Here is an 18,060-nt window from a genome sequence, read left to right on the forward strand (position 1 = left end):
CAATCCATTTGCTCCAGACCGGGAAGCAAAGAGAACGTCACCCGCCCTCCCCACCGCCTGCACACTCCGGCCCACCTGCCCAAGCTGTGGCTCCTTCTTGTGGGCTCTCTCTCCTCCAACAACCAGCCCCTCAGTCTCTTTGGAGCATAACGCAAAACTGGCTGCAGCCGTAGTTATTATTAATCCACCAAAGAAGACTAAACGCTCCCTAGAAGAAGGCTTGTCCCTAAGGAACAGGTCCCAGCTGGGAGCAGTGGGGGTGCCTGGACATTCTGAATACAAGGGCCCTCTCGGCCGTCGGTGAGGCCCAGGTCTGAAGCCCTGATGAGCTGTCGGGCCTGGGCTCTGCCAGCTCCCGGGTGTGCCAGCCCCCGGGCCAGCTGGAACTCAGCTCCTGGCTCCGGGGCCCGTCTCACTGCCAAGCTGGCAGCACTCCCCCGAAGTGATGTGGGCTCAGTGCTAATTTAAGCCACGTGATCAACTCAGTGCTTTTCAAGGTAGGAGGGTTTGTGGGTTGGCACTGAGATGGGTTCAATTACTTGGCCAGGAGGCAGGAAATGACATCACACAGGCAGAGAGAAGGCCAGGCAGGGTCTGCCCTAAACAAGTTTTGCTGGTGCCTCACCTCTGGGTGACAGTCCCCTGCCCAAGCTCCTTCAAGATCCAACAGCTGGGTCACCCCAAATCTACCCAGAGAGACCACTCCATCTTATTCACCTTGTCTACCCCAGATGTCCCCAGCCAGATCTTATGATACTGTCCCCCTTCCCACCTCCAGCTTCAGGGATGTGCCCTGAGCCTCCCTGGGGCCAGAGAGGTGTGGGTATCCTTGTGTTCTCAGCCTGTGTAACTCTACAGCGTGCTTATCAACCTCATCTGGGTGCTGGACCCCACGAATGTCACACCAAATGTGCCAACAGCAAGGGGCGGGGGGTGAGGTGTATAATCGGTGGGCAGGAGACACCTGGAGCCAGGTGAGTGAGCCGAGAGATGCTTAGCTAGCTTAGCTAGCAGAGTGCCAGAGAAGTCCATCCCTGCACGGGACCTCAGAGAACATCCGGGTTTTCTGGGAAGATGAGGAGACAGCTGAGGGAGGACAGGTAACTTGCCTCAGGTGCACAGTTACCAAGGAACAAGCCTGGAAGCCAGCCCTCTGGCCCCCAGTAGCACTCTCTCCACCCATCTCTGCTGCTGGTCTTCGTGAGTGGGTATATCTGCACACGATGCCCACCGCACACCCATGATCTTCACCCACGCCCCAAGGCCCCAGCGACCAAGTGCACAAGCACAGCTGAAAGGGGCACCCTCAGAGGGACCCAAGCTTGGCTGGAGCCCAAAGAGGCAAATAGCGGCCCTGAGACAGTTTCTCAGCCGTTTATCCATCTCAAAACACCTGAGGGTTACAACACACCCCATCAGCCACGGTGGTTCGTTCTGGCTGCGATTTGGCCAGAATGTGTCTGACCCTCAGGGAGCGGGTGGGAAAGTTCCTCGTCTCTGTGCATGAGATTCCTCGCACATCCCTTGACTGCCATTGGGGTGGGAGGACCCCACTGAGCATCACTGCACTACTGCGCAAGGCAGAGACTTCAATTTCCCCAGAGTTGGCAAGGGGAGCAAAACCCAAGACAAGGGAGCAGGCGATGCTTTCTGGAAAGGCTGAGGCTTTAGACCTGATGGGGTCTGGGTGCATAGAGAAAACTGAAGGAGAGGGTGAAAGAGAGCAGATGAGGCAGAAGAGGAGCAGGTGATGAAGTTTCCTTTGACCTTGGCATGTATTTTTGTGGTTGATTCAGTTTTTCTCTCTAACTGACTTGAGACACACGCTTGGGAGCAAGGAGAACTGCCCCCCCTCTCCCCCTCCAGGTAGCAGGCAGGCACGCCCGGGGCTCTGGGGAGAGCAGTCCCCGTGGGTCCTTGTTGGATGGGGATGGGGTCTGAACTCCGGAAACTGCTCTCAGGGGGTCTGGCTTCCACTCCACTGTCTGGGAGCAGGTGGGGAGAGGGTGTCTCATCCTGTCCCTCAGGCTCCAGTCCCATTTCCCATGGGTCCCTTGAAACCGCCTCGTGGTTTATTAGTGCTGGGGAGAACAGCATTCTGAGCACCGCCTGCCAGACGCTAGAGCCAACGCAGGCTGAGCAAACAGGCTGAGAAGTGGGAGCTGCCAGCCTGAGACCAGGAAACAGAGGAGGCTATTCAGGGTCATGGACGCTCACCTTGAGCGTCTTCGCTGCAGGTGCAAAGTGGGGGTAAAAATAGACCTTACCTCCTAGGGGTGCTATGAATTTTAAGTAAGACACTAATTGTAAAGTATATGCGCATGAAGACACAGGCTACAGAAGGATATTGTCCGAAGGTCACATAACTAATAGGTGGCATTGCTGAGATTTGAACCTAGGACTCTGGGACTTGGAACTGGAGATCTGAAGTGCCCTCCACCTTCTCGGTGGGTACCTTGTACTGTGGTAATCTGTGTCATCCATTGGACTGTGAGCACCTTGAGGGCAAAGACTGTGTCTTTATCCCAGACCTGGGATCTGAGGGCAGCTCAGGGGGACATCACTGATGGCAGCTGTTGATGATGATACGTCAGTCCGAGGCCTGGGAAGATGCGCTTAGATTCTGGCCAAGGGCTTTCATCCGTGTGTAAATATTCATGCGGCTACTCTGCCCCTCTGGGTTCTGAGTGTCAAGAGGGTGAGCGATTCCAGACAGGATGAAAGAAATCCTCTAGGAAAGGAGTCAGGCATCCACGGCAATGTGGGCAGGGTGCAAAGAAGCAGATGGCAGGAAGGAAAATTTTGGAACAAACTCAATAGCCGAGACTGTTTCCAGGAATAATCAATGCAGATATGCTGAAAAAGCAGCTGTCAACTTTCCCCAGGCCCCAGAAGATGCCAGGACCCCTGACACCCATTCTAAGAAGGAAATGAGCATAGACATGGCTGTTAACTCCCTGTTCAGGCTGCATGATGTCTGAGATGCTTAATTAGGAGGTGTGATGTCTGCCTGGACCACTTCATTGAGATGTGGTGAGGAGCCAGCCAAGACGGGGACACCCACACCTGCTGACTCACGTGGGGATGAGTCAGAAGAATCCGTGAGGTTCCTCCAGCAGCTTTGAAGACCTGGGCAAGGACTGAGGATTCGGGGTAGAGACAGCATTTTCATCTTTTCTTCCAGGGGAATAAGAGCCTTTTGACTACAAAGTCAATATGGTATAGTGTCACTGTTAAAAACAGTTAATGAGAATTTAGGATGCATTAAAAGAAGCAGAACATCAAGGGACCCTGAATAGCCAAAACAATCTTTAAAAAGAAGAACAAAGTTAGAGGTCCCACACACCCTGATTCCAAAACTCCTATAAAACTACAGTAATCAAAACAGTGTGGCACTGGCATAAGGACAGACATTTAGATCAATGGAACAGAATAGAGAGCCCAGAAATAAACCCTTGTGTATACATATGGTCAAAGGATTTTCAACAAACGTGTTAAGATCATTCAACAGGGAAAGGACAGTCTTTTCCACAAATGGTGCCGAGAAAACTAGATATCTGCATGCAAAAGAATGAATTTGGGCCCTTACCTTTCAGCATATACAAAAATTAATTCAAAATGGATCAATAACCAAAATGTAAAAGCTAAAGCAGTAGCACTCTTAGAGGAAAACGTGGGACAAAACTTCATGACATTGGATTTGGCAGTGACTTCTCGAATACGACACCCAAAGCATAGGCAACAAAAGAAACACTAGATAAATGAAACTTCAGAAAAATTAAAACCTTTTGTGCATCAGCAGACACAAACAACACAAAAGGCAGCCCACAGAATGGGAGAAAATATTCGTAAACCACATTTGATAAGGGTTTAATATCCAGAAATAGATTCTGGATAGATCCCTACCACTTTACAACAAGAAAAATAAAATCTGATTTTTCAAATGGGCAAAGGACTTGAATGGACGTTTCTCCAAAAAGATAAACAAATGACCGATAAGCACATGAAGAGATGCTCAACATCACTTGTCACCAGGAAACACAAATTGAAACCACAGCGAGACACCACCTCAAAACGATTGGATGGTTATTATCAAGAATAACCAAATAGGGGGAAGGTATAGCTCAGGGGTAGAGCACATGCTTAGCATGCACAAGGTACTGGGTTCAATCCCCAGTACTGCCATCAAATATTAAAGAAATAAACCTAATTACCTCCTCCTCTTCCCCCCTAAAAGAACTGAAAAATTTGAAAAATAAAACTAAAATAGTTGAACAACAACAACAAAAAAGACCTGCAGTCATTCATGGAAAAATGAAGAATTTTCGCCTTTCTCTTAAAAAAAAAAAAGAACCAAACAAAAACCCCAGAAGATAAGTATTGATGAGCATGTGGGAAAGCTAGGACGCTTGTGCACTGCTGGCAGGAATGCAAAGTGGTGCAGCTGCCGTAGAAAGAGCACGGCTGTTCCTCAAAGACTTAAACAGAGAATTACTATATTAACTCTCCACTTCCGGGTATATATATATAGAGACTTGAAAGCAGAAACTCGAAAAGGTATTTGTATACAATGTTCACAGCAGCATTATTCACAATAGCCACAAGGTGGAAGCAACCCAAATGTCCATTGACAGACAGAGAGAGAAATAAAATGCAGTCTATACGTACAATGGAATACTATTCGGTCTTTACAAAGAAATGAAGCTGACGCGTGCTACAACGTGGAGGAACCTTGAAGGTACTTCGCTAAGTGAAATAGGGCAATGGATTCAGGGAGGCCCTGTGTTCTGATGAGCCCCGGTCTGAACACAGGGTTCTAGCTTGGAAGGCAGGCTGGAGATGGGGCAAGAGGAGGGGCTGAGGAACCTGGGGGTGCCATCCTGAGAGGAGAGGGCTGTCTTCCCACCGCCCAAGGGCTGATGTGATAACACCCTGCGTTGTGTCGGGAGGTCTGAGTCAGACAAGCAAATGTCTCAGGGAGACTGTACCAGGTTTAATTTCAGGTAGGTCTTTCTGACAACCAGTGCCACTTAGCCATGGAATAGCTTGCACGGGAAGGTTGGGAGGTGTCCCCCACCCAAGGGAGGCTGGATTTAAACCAGGGCGGGAGGAGCAGCCTGTGGAGATCCTGTGGAAGGACTCCTGTTGACAGTAGGCGATCGGGCCAGCTGACCTCTGTGAGCCCCTCGCCGTGATCCCTCAGGCTCTGATCCCTGAGGTGCCAGGCTGACTGCCCTTGACCTTGCCTGGCCCAAGGGGTAGACGGAAGGCACATTCCACCAGGAATTAGGAGCCCTGCCTTCTAGTCCCAGCTCCATCTGTGATTGGCTGTCTGATCTTGGATGAGTCGGCACCTCTGGGGCCTCTGTTTACTTACCTTTGTAACTAACACCCGCCCGCCCTCCCTCACCCCTCACCCCCAGAGGTGCAGTCAGGACAAAGTGAAGCAAACTCTCAAGAAGAGGAGAACCCAAACACCTCACCAGCCCTCCCCGCCTGCCTCCTGGCCTCTGCCTTCCCTTCCTCTGAGATCAGGGCTGGTCGTGTTTCTGCGGGTGTAACTTGCACACCACTGGTACACGCGATGCTAGTGGTGTTACATGAGGGTTATCTAATGTTGTATGTTAATTTTAATATGTGCTAATTATACCCAGTATCAGTGGCAAAGAATAAGAGTGAAGTTTTTTTTACAATAGTGATACTGACTTCCTTTTTAAAATAAACTTACAAGTTAATGTAAGTGATAAAAAGTGAGGAACAAGTAAATAATAAAGAAAGTGATATTTGAAGAAAGTAGAAGTCTTGAAGGTGGAATGTGAGTGGCTGGGATTTGAGAACCCCAGATGGACTGGGGGGACATAACCGCCTAGGTCCCAAGGCCCCAGGGACATGCCCCGAGGCCTGGTGATCAGACGCAAAGAAAACCAAAAGGCAAAGCCATTTCGGTTGGTCCTGCTGCCTGGTTTCCTTCAGGTGCCAGATCCAGTGATCTTACCCACCCTTGACAGCTAAGAAACAGAACTCGGTTCTAGGATCCTCCGTCCACACCATGATGAGTTGATTGACTTCGACATCTTTCTTTTGGAACCTGCTGTCTCTGCGCATCCTCATGTCTGCCTTCTCCCCAGTGGCTCCGTGAAGGAAGAGGGCAGCCCTGACCCAGCCGTTCACCTCGAGGTGGAGGGAACATGTTGAGTCCCTCCCTAAAATACACTTGAAGAGAAGACCAGAGGGCAAATGTCAGGTCTGTGCCACGCGGCCGGGGTGATGTTCCTGCCCAGGGCAGCAGCCCCAGCGCTCTGCAGCTCACCTTCTGCACCAAGTAGGTCAGGCTCCCCTCACGCATGTGTCTTTAAGCAAGATAGGTGAGATCCCCTGCAGAGGAACCATCTAGAAACCTGATGGAGGTCCAGTCCCCTCCACCTTGCTACTATCTGTTGATCCCCTCAGTCAAAGGGTCAGTCAGTCAGCCTGGAACATCTACCCTCCCTGAGGAGCAGAGATGAAAGAAGATTCCAGCCGATTATCAACCGGAACTTTGGGAGAGGACCCTTGGGGGTGGGGAGATGGGAACCAGGAGAGGGGGATGGAATATACACTGAAAATATCCCCTTTTCTCTCTCCTCCTCCTGACTGGGTCCACATACCACTTTTTTTAAAGAGCTTTTTTTAAATGGAGATACTGGGGATTGAACCCAGGACCCTGTGCATGCTAAGCATGTACCCTACCATTGAGCTATACCCACCCCCTGCCCAAACCCCACATTTTGAAATATTTTTACCTATCAAACTGCATGGAAATAATTATCTTCCCTATTTTGATAATCAAAAACCTCCAAACATCAAATTAGTATAATTCCAGGTAAAAAGCAAAGACACTTAACCTTTTGTTTACCAGTGCAGTCCCTGGAATATTTGAAGATCATGTTTTTCATTCCCTCTCCCAGAATCTAGCCTGGAAATACTAAAAACCCAATGCCCTCCAGCCCATAAAGGGGCAGGGGGCCCGGTCAGGCAGCCTGGCTCAGAGACTTTAAGAAAACACTGCCCTGGACAGTTCTTGTGGAAAGTCAGGGAACCACTGAGTTACATCAATTTTTTTATCAATGGTGATTTTCAGAAGCTCTTCTAACAGTGGGGCCCTGGATTCTCATATGATCAGAGCAGAAGGGAGGATAAGGAGCTAAAAGGAGGGGAAAGAGCAAGACAGGGGAAACTAAGAGAACAAAAGAAGAAGACGGCAAGTTTAAAATTTGCTAAGGATTGATACTGATAAAGAGACTGGATCAAGAATTAAAGTGCTTGAGGTCTGTAGGAGAATCAGTGAAATTTACCCCAATCAAAAAGCAGGCGCAGGGGGCGTGGGCAGGCAATTCACACACACACAGACACACACTCCCAAAGGGCCAATAAACATATGAAAATATTCAACCTCACCAGTAACCAAAGAGAAAACACTGAAAAGCCCCTTCTCCTACCCAACTGGAAAGGTAAACAGTGCTTCCAGCTATCGGCAAGGGCAAGGGAAGTGGCCACTCTTACACAGCTGGTGGGACTGAGCACTGATGGACCCTTTCCAGGACAATTTGGACAATGCCCATCAAAAGCCTCAACCATGTGTACTCTGTTTGACTTAGAAATTCCACTTAGGAGTTTATCTTAAGGAAAGAATCATTAATCTGTGTGAAGACTTAGGTGTATTGTTTATAATAGTATTATTTATAATAACAAAAAAATTTAAAGGGGAAACAATAACAACATCCAACTACAAAGGATTCAATGAATAAATGATGGCACCTCCCTACACCAGAATGCTACACAGCCATGACAAGTCGGGGTGTTGAGTGACATTCCATGACATAGAAATAAATATGCTCCAGCAGGGGATGTTGTTCCAGCCCATTCTTTCAAATTACATATGCATAGAAAAGACCAGAAATAAGTGCACAAAAATGTCACCAGTGATGTTTTTCCAGGTGATAGAATTATAGATATTCTTTTTTATGTTTGCGTGTCTGAATCTTCTAAATTTTCTGCACTGGTCAAATTTGGCTTTTGTAATAAAAGATTGATAACATATCTTTTTAAAAAAAGAATCAGTGAAGATGCAAGTTATTATGATGAGGACCACAGAGGAAAGGGACAAGAGTTCAAGGTCAGCTGGGAGGTGGGAGATCAGAGGTAGAGAAATTGAAAGAAAGCCTTTCCCCTTTGATGGACCATGACTCTACCCAAGCAGGGTATTATGATGATGGTACCCACAGGTGATGTTCCCGTTTTGGGAAAGGCAAATATGTTCAATAATGAGGTCAAAACTTTAGGGAACAAAGGTGTGATCAAATGGGACCTGGGATACAGTGTATGTTTTCATGTGCTTTGTTTCCCTGCCTCCTGTTGTTCCTGTAGATCTAAAATGTCTTAATGTAAGGCTTTGGACCAGAGATGCATTTGAAATAAGTTGTTTCACTCCTCATAAAATCAGGAGGAGTCGTGGGCAGCACGATGAAGCTCTGGAAGCTGCGGGTTCTGATTCACACCTACCATGTGTAACTCACCTTCCTTGGGCATCAGAAGAAAAGAAAGGGGATGGGAAGACAGGGAAAGATGCCTTTAGACTCAGAGAGAGCTCTCTGTAGATACATGCTCCTCCTCAACAAGAGCTGATGAAAGCACAGGGTGTGCTCAGGACTGTGCCCGTTCCTCTACCATGCCTCCAGGTCCTCTTGCATCTCCCGCTTCCTTGAGCTCCCAGAACTTGCTCTTGGGAAGGTCACAAGGAAGAACTGGGGCTTCACCTGAGCCCTAGCCAACAGGAAGACCCTGGAGGGGTGGCAAGGGGCAATGGGGCTGCCCAGAACGAGACAGAAGCCTGGGTGAGCCCAGCGCAGGCAGGGAGGGAGGGCGGGGAGGCTAGCCTGGGCACTGACCTCTGGGCATGTCCATGGGGTTGAAGCTGGCCAGCAGGTCACGGCACCACTGGCGGTCACCCTCCACCTTGCTCAGCCAGTTGTTGCAGTTGAAGTAGTAACGGAGGTGAGGCCGCTTCATGTCGGTCACGATCACATGGTTTAGGTACCAGCTGGCATTCAAGCCTGTGTTGTCGTGCTCGATCCTGGGGCAGAAGTAGACGCCCACGTGGTCACTGGCAGCGAGGACACGCCCCTTCCATACTGAAATACTCAAATGTTTACTCCAAAGAGAGGTTCAATCACTTTGCTTTTGTTACTTTATCTCTCATACCTCAGTTTTCTCATCTATAAAATGGGGATACCTTGCAAGGTGGATGTGCGTATTAATGCTTATTGCATTGTTACATTGGCTGCAGGAAATACCGCCTTCCACGGAAAAATCTAGGATCGCCAAGGCTTGCAGTGGGACCATTTTGAGCTTCCCTTCTCTCCTGGACCCCCAGACCTCCCACATACTTAGTCTCACCACCCAGAGGACCCCCCACTGTCACACAGGCCGGTGTTGCCCCACAGAAATATCGTGAGCTTCTCGTACGAGCCACATGGTAATTTTAGGTTTTCTAGCAGCTACCTTGAAAAAGAAGCAAAGACATTGGTGACATTAATTTTAATAATAAATTTCATTTGGCCCACTTATCATTCCAACAGGTAACTATGCAAACATTTATTAATGGGATATTTTACATCCTTTATCTTGGACTAATTTTTCAAAAATCTAGTGTGTTTTTGCACACACAGCACCTCTGCTTTGGACTAGCCCCATTTCGAGTGATCAGTAGCCACGTGGGGCCAGGGGCTACTGTACTGAGCAGCAGAGATCCAGACTCTTCAAAACTGGCCCCCATTAACTTCTCCCACTTCCTATGGTCCTCTTCGTCCTTGGCAGTCCCAGTTTCCTTTCTGAGGTCTAGTTACTTCCCAAGGACTTGACCCTGAGATAACCTCACTTTGCAACAAGCATCCAGTCCCTGCCCATCACGTGAAGCCTTACAGTCTTAACAGGACAAGTACAGCTCAAGTCAGCACACACCCAGCGGATGGATGACACGTGATATACACAGGATGCGTGCCTCTGCCTGGCACAGAGCCTGGCGCGTAGTAGGACCTCAGCTTAGTGTTGCCTTTCCCACACACTGCCACCCTCTTCCCTGCTCATAAGCCCCTTCCCCACACAACCAGTGCCAGGGCCCACAAACGTCCCTTTTTCCCCAGTAAAGAGAGTTCATGGTCCTATATTTTCTAGTGGGAGGAAGGGAAACCAGGGCTGAACGGAGGCAGCATTTGACTCCTGTCCAAGCCCCCTAGTCTGGGTACAATCAGACCGTAGATGAATTTGACATAGTGACAAATGGGCATGAACTTGAATGGGGGTGGGTAGTAGGAAGAAGGGGGCAAAAGAGGGCAATTGAAGGCTCTTCCCTGGCAACCAGGCTGGTAGAGTTATCCCTCCCCAGACACGCACAAAAACTCCCCGAGAGAGAGCGGGATCGGGGGGGGGGTCTGTCGACAGGAATCCTGCGACGTGGCCTGGCATCTCTGACTCTCACCGGGTGCTGCCTGTACGTCAGTTACTACTCTAAGCACCAATTCATTGAGTCCTCACTAACCCGAGGAGCTGGGCACCATTATTGCAGATGAGGAAACTGTGGCTTGGAAATGAAATCTGCCCAAAGCCCCCAAGCTGGTAAATGGCTTTACCATTTACCAAATGGTTGGCAAAGGGCAGAAATCTGAACCAAGCCAATCTAGACTCAGAGTCCATTAACCACCATTCTAGGGTTTCTCAGAGCTTATTTCCCAAGTGTGTGAAAATTTATCTCAAATTGTCTTAATCCAAAGAAGTGAATCTCTAATGGGCAAGTTTAGAGCACCATGACTCATAGTAAGAGAGAAAGATCTGGCCTTTGGTCGCCCCTCAGATGATGCCAGGAGAGTAATCAACACCCAGAAAATGTCAATAGTGATGTCAGTGCCTAATCTACTTGCCTTCATCTCACCCCACCCAGGTCAGGGGCCGGATTCTCACCTGATTTTGTAGATGAGGCCCACGTTGTTGGTCCTCACCCGGAACACATCGACATTAGCTTTCTCAAAGGCAGACTCGCTCCTACGGTGAAGGTGCGCACAGTTAACACAGATCAGCACTTGGCTCCCAGGCCTGGGAGGAGAGCCAAGGGCTGGCATCCCACCTTCTTCCTCCACCGTCCCACTCTAGGAGGTGCTGCTGGCAGCCAGTCCCATTCTTAGATTCTTTTCTGGCGTAGTTCAGAGAGGTGGAAAGCAAGGATGGCTAGTATTCATTCCTTGCTTTCATACCCAGGTTCTCATGGGCTCCTTGCTGTGCATCATTAAGACAAGCTTGGCAGATAACGTTAGCCCCATTTTACAAACAAGTAAATTGCTACTTGGTAGCAGAGCTGGAACCAGAACCTGACTCCCCAAAGTCATGATCCAATGCTGTGTGGTGGCTCTGGGCTGGGAGAGTGGAGGAGGAAGGAAGGTGTGATGAATGCCCTGGTGCTCTTGGGTCTGCAGGCCAGCTGGCCTCTCCTCCTCACTTGCCATTGCTCTTGCTGGGGAGAGGTGCAATGGCAGCCCCAAGTGGATGCAAACCTTGGGTGGTGGTCCGTGGTCCTGCCACTCCAACAAGAAAAGAAACACTCAACCCAAACCAGCAACCAAGGAGGTGGGGGCAGTGAGGGAATGCATATCTGGCATCCCACAGATGGTGCAAACAGAAGCAAGTACACCTGAGGTGCTCAAGCAAGTCCAGACTCAGGAGCAACTTAGAATCCATCAGCTTAGACACAGAAAGGCTGGAGCATGGAGTCCTCCGCGAGTGGAAGCCTGAATCTCACGTGGACGTCTGCTCTGTCCTCTGTGTGGGCCAGGACACTGGCCGCGCAAGCCCAGGGCTGCTCACAGCTCTTCCTGACCCCACGGTGAAGCGCTCGCCGGGCTGAGCCGTAGACCCCCCTCCATGCCCCCGGCCAGGGCTCTCAGCACACAGCCCAGGGAAAAAGAAAAACGCAGAAGACATGTCTATTTATTGGACATCATGTGTTTCAAAATAAAGAAGGAGATGAGGGGCCTTCTTCCCAAGGCAACAAGGCTCAGATTCTTCAGTAACAGAAGGCTTTTAAGATTCTACAGACCCAGAAGCTGTGATTCTGCAAATGGACCCACTTTGGCAAACAGTCTGCCCTGGGGAGAAGTTTCCTTATGGGGGCTCATCATGAGACATGGGGCCCAGGGCCCTTCTAGAGCAGTGCAGAGCTCATGACATCAGGTGAAAAGGTACACTGAAGCAGCGGGTCAGGGACAAGGGCCCCTCAACCTGCCCACAGGGTGAAGTCCAAGCACAGAGGAGAAAGAGGAGAGAGGGGTGGGAACTCCTGGGTTTGGCTGGAGAGGAAGGGCCCGCCCCCCAGGCTGGCTGCAAGAACCAGTCAGAATCTCATTTCCAACATGAGTAACAACGTGGTCCGCATTCTGTTTCAAAGTCGAAGAAGTTGTTAATTGCTTGGAAAACACGTGGACGTCCATTCTGTGCATCAGGATTGCATGAATGGGAAATAAGGAAATGAATAAGAGGTATTTTGTCTTTCAGTATATGAGACAAGGAAATGGATTTTTAGAATAGACTCAACATCATATAAATACATCATATACATATCCTAAAAAACAGTTACCCTGGGAAGATATATGGCGGAATATTATGCAGCCATTAAAAATCTTATTATGAAAGAATATTTAGTGAAACAGAAACAGATTTATGAACTAGGCTTGAAACAAAAAGCAGCTTAAAAAGAGAATGTACAAACAGAATAACCAATACAAACAGGATGCCAACTTCATTTAACAGTAAGGAGCCAAAGGATGTATACAAAGACATCATGTCTGCGTGGTAAGACTATAATGAAATGCTGGTTATTTATTCTTGTCTGTATCTCTTTTTCTTTTTCCTTTTTTTTTTTTTTAAGTTTTCTGAAGGGAGCACATTTTGTTTTTGTAATGATGAGAAAAATCACAGTCCCCTATTTCAGCAGCCCCCACTCCATCCGGCAGCTGCCTGTGGTGACTCCTTTGGAATGAGTTTGAGGATCCCGGCTTCATCTGCCGGGGGGTGGGGGCGTGGAATTTAGGGAAATAACCAACACCAACGCGTAGGGGAAGAGGAGGGTGATTTGGAAAGGAAAAGACAAGGTGTGATTTGGAAGGAAATCAGCTGGCTTTCTGGGCTGCTCTGACAAGAGTTCCGGCTCCAACAGCTGCATTCAGCAAGGGGAACCCCATGCCTTCAGAAAGGCCCCGTGCGCACAACCAGGTGGAATGTGGATTCGTACTTTCCAGAGTGTTTGTTAAGTAACCAACCATGCTGCTCTACAACAGTCACTTAAAAACAAAATTTTTAAAGAGAAATGGGAAAAAGGGAAACCAGGAGAGAAGGATCCACCAGGATGGGCAGAGGGCACGCTCCGTGCTGTCTCAGGACCACACTGGAGCATCCAGGATGTGACGCGATTGTCTGCAGTGTTTACAGGATGGAGACCAACGTCTTGGCAGACAAGAGCAGGGCCTTCTGCACCTCAGGGGTCTCTCTTCAGAGGGGAGAAAGCCAAGGACTGCAGAGACAGGACTATACTGACTCCCTCCTCTCAGGGAGGGGCCAGGACAATCCCAGATGAACCCTAACCCCACCCCACTCAGTGATCAGACTCCAAAATCCCCCCTTCTGGAAGGTCAGAATGCACATGCCGGTGGGTGTCAGAAACCTGACTGGACGTGGGGTGGAATCAGCAAAGGACAGAGGGTTGGTGGTCAAAGGAAACTACTTCACATGTCTCTGTAGAAGCCTGCAGGTTTTCCACAGCTCCTGCTCGATCCTCAAAACCCAGTGCAGTACATCGCCCCCTGCCCACGCCTGCCACCCCAAGGGGACCCCACCGGGACCCCACCCACGAGAGCCTTTCCAGGCTGCACAGGGCATTTTAGCCACCAGCCAGGCAGAGCCAGTAGGCTAAAATCCCAGGATTCTCCGACACTCTCAGATGGTGAATTCTCATCAGGAGGACCGTGTTCCAGAACATACATGAGATCCCATCCTTTTGCCATATCCTGAACGTGTGGCTCAGTGCGGGCGTGGCCCTGGGTAGCCAGGAAGGGGGCTTCCCCTGGAGTCCAAGGCTGTTGGCATGTGACTGGTGTAGGGGGCGGGGCAGAGGTTAGCTGATTGGGAAATCGAAGTGAATATGTCACATTCTTTGCTGCCTAAGAGAGGGTCTGATGGTACCGAGGAGTGTAGACTCCAGACCGTGAGGGTGAGAACAATCAGCTTTTTTAACATCAGGCACTGAAGGTTTTCTTGCAAGAGGAATTATTTTTGTATTAGAGGGGAAAATAAATCCTGAAAAGTCCCATGGGAGTAGAAGGGGAAAACCTGGGGCAGAGGAGATAAGACACAAGGAAGAGGGGAACTGAGGGGAGAGGGAGGAACGAGGACGTGGGAGAGGCAGGAGAGAAAGGTGGGGTGAGAGACTTAGCCAAACGTTGCGGAGAAAGGGGTCAGGGAGAAATTCCAAGAAGGGTGGTCGCTTAATTTTAAGACTGGTGGGGCAGGAGGGACATCTAGTTAATATTCCATTTTAAACTTGTCCTGCTTTCATGTGAATTCTCTCTGATGCCCTGAGCTATCTGACGTCTGATGCAGTTTGCACGTGTGTGCACATGTGAGTGTGTGTGCGCATGCATGTAGGTGCGTGTGTCTGTGGATCTCAAACAAGGAAAAAGAGCTAAATTCCAGGTGACACATGGGTGTGGGTGTGGGTCTGGGGTGACACAATGTGACGAAGAGGGAACAGCAGCAGACAGCGAGAGGAGAGGAGGTTTCCAGAGCAGTGGGCATTCTGAGCCAGACCCCAGGGACCACTTCTGGACTAACTGCATCTAAATCCCACAGAGCACGGGGACCCCCGCAGACACCTGCACCTGGGTTCCGCAGGCAACCTGGACTTTCTCGAAAAGCAACACTCCCTTCCCAGACCCGAGGTCTCCATCTTAAACTGGAAGGGTCTCGGATGGTGAGGACTGTGTGTATGCAATTCTCTTGGTAGACAATTTGTCTGGTCTTCCAGCAGCCAGACTCTGGTCCTCACCTGCCCTGTTTATCCTGCTCGCCACCTTCAGGTTGATCCTTCCTGGCTGCATAGTATGTCGAGCTGCCACTGACCGGCTTTCAAGCAAGACCTTCTACAGAGTGGTCCTCCCCTGCCTTTCCCACCTTCTTCCTCTCTGCCCCTCCATGCAGCTGGCAGGTCCCCTCCCAGTTCCCTTAGGCTGCAGTGCCCATTGTGGCCTCAAGCCATTTCCCTTCACCTAAAGTACCTTCTTTCTGCCCCTCCCTTACCGGAGTCCTTTCCACCACTTAAGGTCCAAGATTACATGTCCTTCCCTCTGAAGTCCTATTCTAGCTACACTGATACCAAGTCATTTAATAAGCTCTATCTGCAAAGAACCAGAAGAGATGCTAGAGGCCCAGAGCAGACCTCCCTTCATCTTCTGGTTCCACAGGGCATCTCTCCATGCATCACCTCTCCAGCCTCTCCAGGACATCCAGTTGATGCTGCAAAAAGTGCCTGCAAACCTGCAACCAGCCCTCCCCATGTGCTCCTGCAGGCAGAGCCCTCTGGCCAGCAGGATTGGGGTCCTGGCCAGACCTGTGCCCCTGCTGCCCAGCCTGGAGCAAGGCACAGATACAAGATAGACCCCTACCAGTAGACGCACAGAGGAAATGGGGAGACGTTGGTTCCTATATGCAAAGCTAGCTCAGAGAAGCTGGCTGCTTCGCGTGGTTTCAGCCCTGCCTGGAGACCTCCCGGCCCTGCCCGCTCCTTCATGCCTGAGACCCCTCTACCATGATGCAGTCTTTCCTTCCCACTGAGAAGGAAGGTTGGAACTCACACTCCCAGGAAAAGGGGACTCAGTGACAAACCTTTACATGGAGTTATAAAAGCTGACTCTGGGGACCTTCCTCAGAGGGTGTCTTGACAAAGGAAAAAGGTGACGGGGAGAGTCTGAAGCTATTAGACGCATGAGAGAAGGAAAGACAGTGAGGAACCACCACGAAAGGAGAAATGGTTCTTTTTGTTTAAAAAAAAAAAAAAAAAGACAGACTGAGGACTCTGGAAACCAACTGGCCAGCTCCCAGGGGTCTAGTGGCTTCTCCCTGCAGGGGTGCCCTCTGGGGAGGACACATGGCAAAGAGGATGGCTATTTCATGTATTCTCTTTACCGTGCCCACATCACTGGAGGAAAGGACTTCCACAAGCCAGGCACTCTGCAGTGTGAGCAGCACGAGAAGGCGGGTACCCTGTGCTGCAGAAATGGACAGAACAGGACGTTACACCGGCCTCGTCGCTGCGGCATTTACACCAGAGACTGCATTCGGGGAAACGAGCTCCACTGAGCCTGGTCAGTCTGCAGAGTTTGCGGCGCTATTGGCCTGGGGACCCCATCTTTCTACCACTTCCTCTGCCAGCCCTGGAGGTGCCAGGCCATACACCCCAGAGGCCCATGGGGCAGTCTCCCGCACACCCTCCAGGGCCACGCAGTCATGTGCTCCAGGAAATGTCTGCATCAAGACCCTGTGGCTAGAGGACCAGCTTTCCCATCAAAAGCTCCATGATTCGGAGCTGCTCGCCACTCCTCTCTTGGCCCCAGTTTCCTCATGAACAGGCTGGAAGAGATTTAGTGGTTTTCAAATTTTCTTTGGCTGCAGAAAGAATCCTTGGTGCAAATAGAATCTGATTCAGAAACTCAGGGGCCGAGATAACCATAAGTTGAATTGCTGCAGAGGAAGAAAGGAAAGAAGGGAGGGTACGGGGGTGGGAGCCGGAACCAACTGGTCAATCCCGTTTCATTCATCGCAGAGTGAAAACCAGCGGCCCAGACCCCCAGTGAGGCCCCCGGATGTCTGGTCCCGCTGCTTTGCTGCTGTGTGTGGTAACTGTGTGCGCACCTGGTGATGCGGGCAGAGGGTGGAAAAGAAGAGAAAGCAGCGTCTGCTCTCAGTGGTCACAGTGCAACAGGGGACACAAGCACACACACACACACGCACATCTACACAAACACACGCACTGGCTTGAGTGTGTGTTAGCGGGCAGGCAGGTTCCACGTGATGTCAGTCCCCGGGTAGGACGTGGGTGCAGAGCGTTTAAGCTCAGGGCTCCCTCACATGCTTGAGCTTGTCTCCTCTTCCCAAAAGCTCCATTAGTTCAGGTTTATCACTTCCAGGTGACATATGAGGAAGCCAAGGCCCTGGATGCAAAGAGACTGGGTCAAAGGTATATGGCAACTAAATGGTAAAGCTGGCCCTAGACCACATTTCTTGATCCTGAGTGTTTATTCTCCCATCTCAAGGGACATCTCTGAATTCTTGGGAAATCTGAGATCCAAAGGAGGCATTACTGTCCACAAAACATTAAGAGAGGAGCTAAGGGAGGCTGGCAGAAAATCACTGCGAGAGACCTGGCTGCCACGTGGTCTGGGGTCAGCAAGGCCTGTGGACACACGTGTCTTCTCCCATAGGATCCAGAACGGTATCAACCCCGACTAACAGCCAGGACCCCACCAAGGCTGAGCTGGTACTCACTTGCTGGTAAGATGGAGCTTGGGAGAGAGCCCATTCTCTCCAAAAATGGTGATGAAGACGTTGGCATCTGTCCCTGCACCACGAACATTGCCCGTGGCTGTGACCACCTCGTACACTGGAGGAGGAAAGAAGGAAAGCTAGAGTCCTCTATGGGCTTGGGGAAGCCAGAGCTCCTGCTGGCTCCACAGGGGATGCCCAGCCGCAAAGGACTCTACGAACCCCTGCAGCAACCCACAAGCCTCTGAACAAGGCTCAGACCCACAAGTCCTGTTGTGAGACCAACATCTCCCACTTAACGCTGCACACTCACGTTACAGGTGAGGAACCTGCAGGCGAGGGGACAAGCCCAGGTCACACTCTACACAATGTCAACACCAGAGCACAGCCCAAGGCCTCCCGATGACTGCCTGTGATCTTTCCAGCACAGCACACGGATGCCGT

The 18,060-nt window shown here is 50.2% G+C and overlaps 1 protein-coding gene across 2 annotated transcripts in view; it reads right to left on the reverse strand.

Moving 5' to 3' along the window:
* Positions 1 to 18,060, reverse strand: part of LOXHD1 (lipoxygenase homology PLAT domains 1) — a 152,397-nt gene that overhangs the window by 127,687 nt on the left and 6,650 nt on the right. For both annotated transcript variants that reach the window (XM_074355238.1, XM_074355237.1), the window contains exons 2-4: positions 17,620 to 17,734; positions 10,996 to 11,076; positions 8,928 to 9,112 (exon numbers count right to left, since the gene is read on the reverse strand). In XM_074355238.1, coding sequence (XP_074211339.1) covers positions 8,928 to 9,112; positions 10,996 to 11,076; positions 17,620 to 17,734 — 381 coding nt within the window. The remainder of the gene's footprint in view (positions 1 to 8,927; positions 9,113 to 10,995; positions 11,077 to 17,619; positions 17,735 to 18,060) is intronic.

Source organism: Camelus bactrianus, chromosome 30 (genome assembly GCF_048773025.1).
Source record: "Camelus bactrianus isolate YW-2024 breed Bactrian camel chromosome 30, ASM4877302v1, whole genome shotgun sequence".
NCBI classification, from domain to species: Eukaryota; Metazoa; Chordata; class Mammalia; order Artiodactyla; family Camelidae; genus Camelus; species Camelus bactrianus.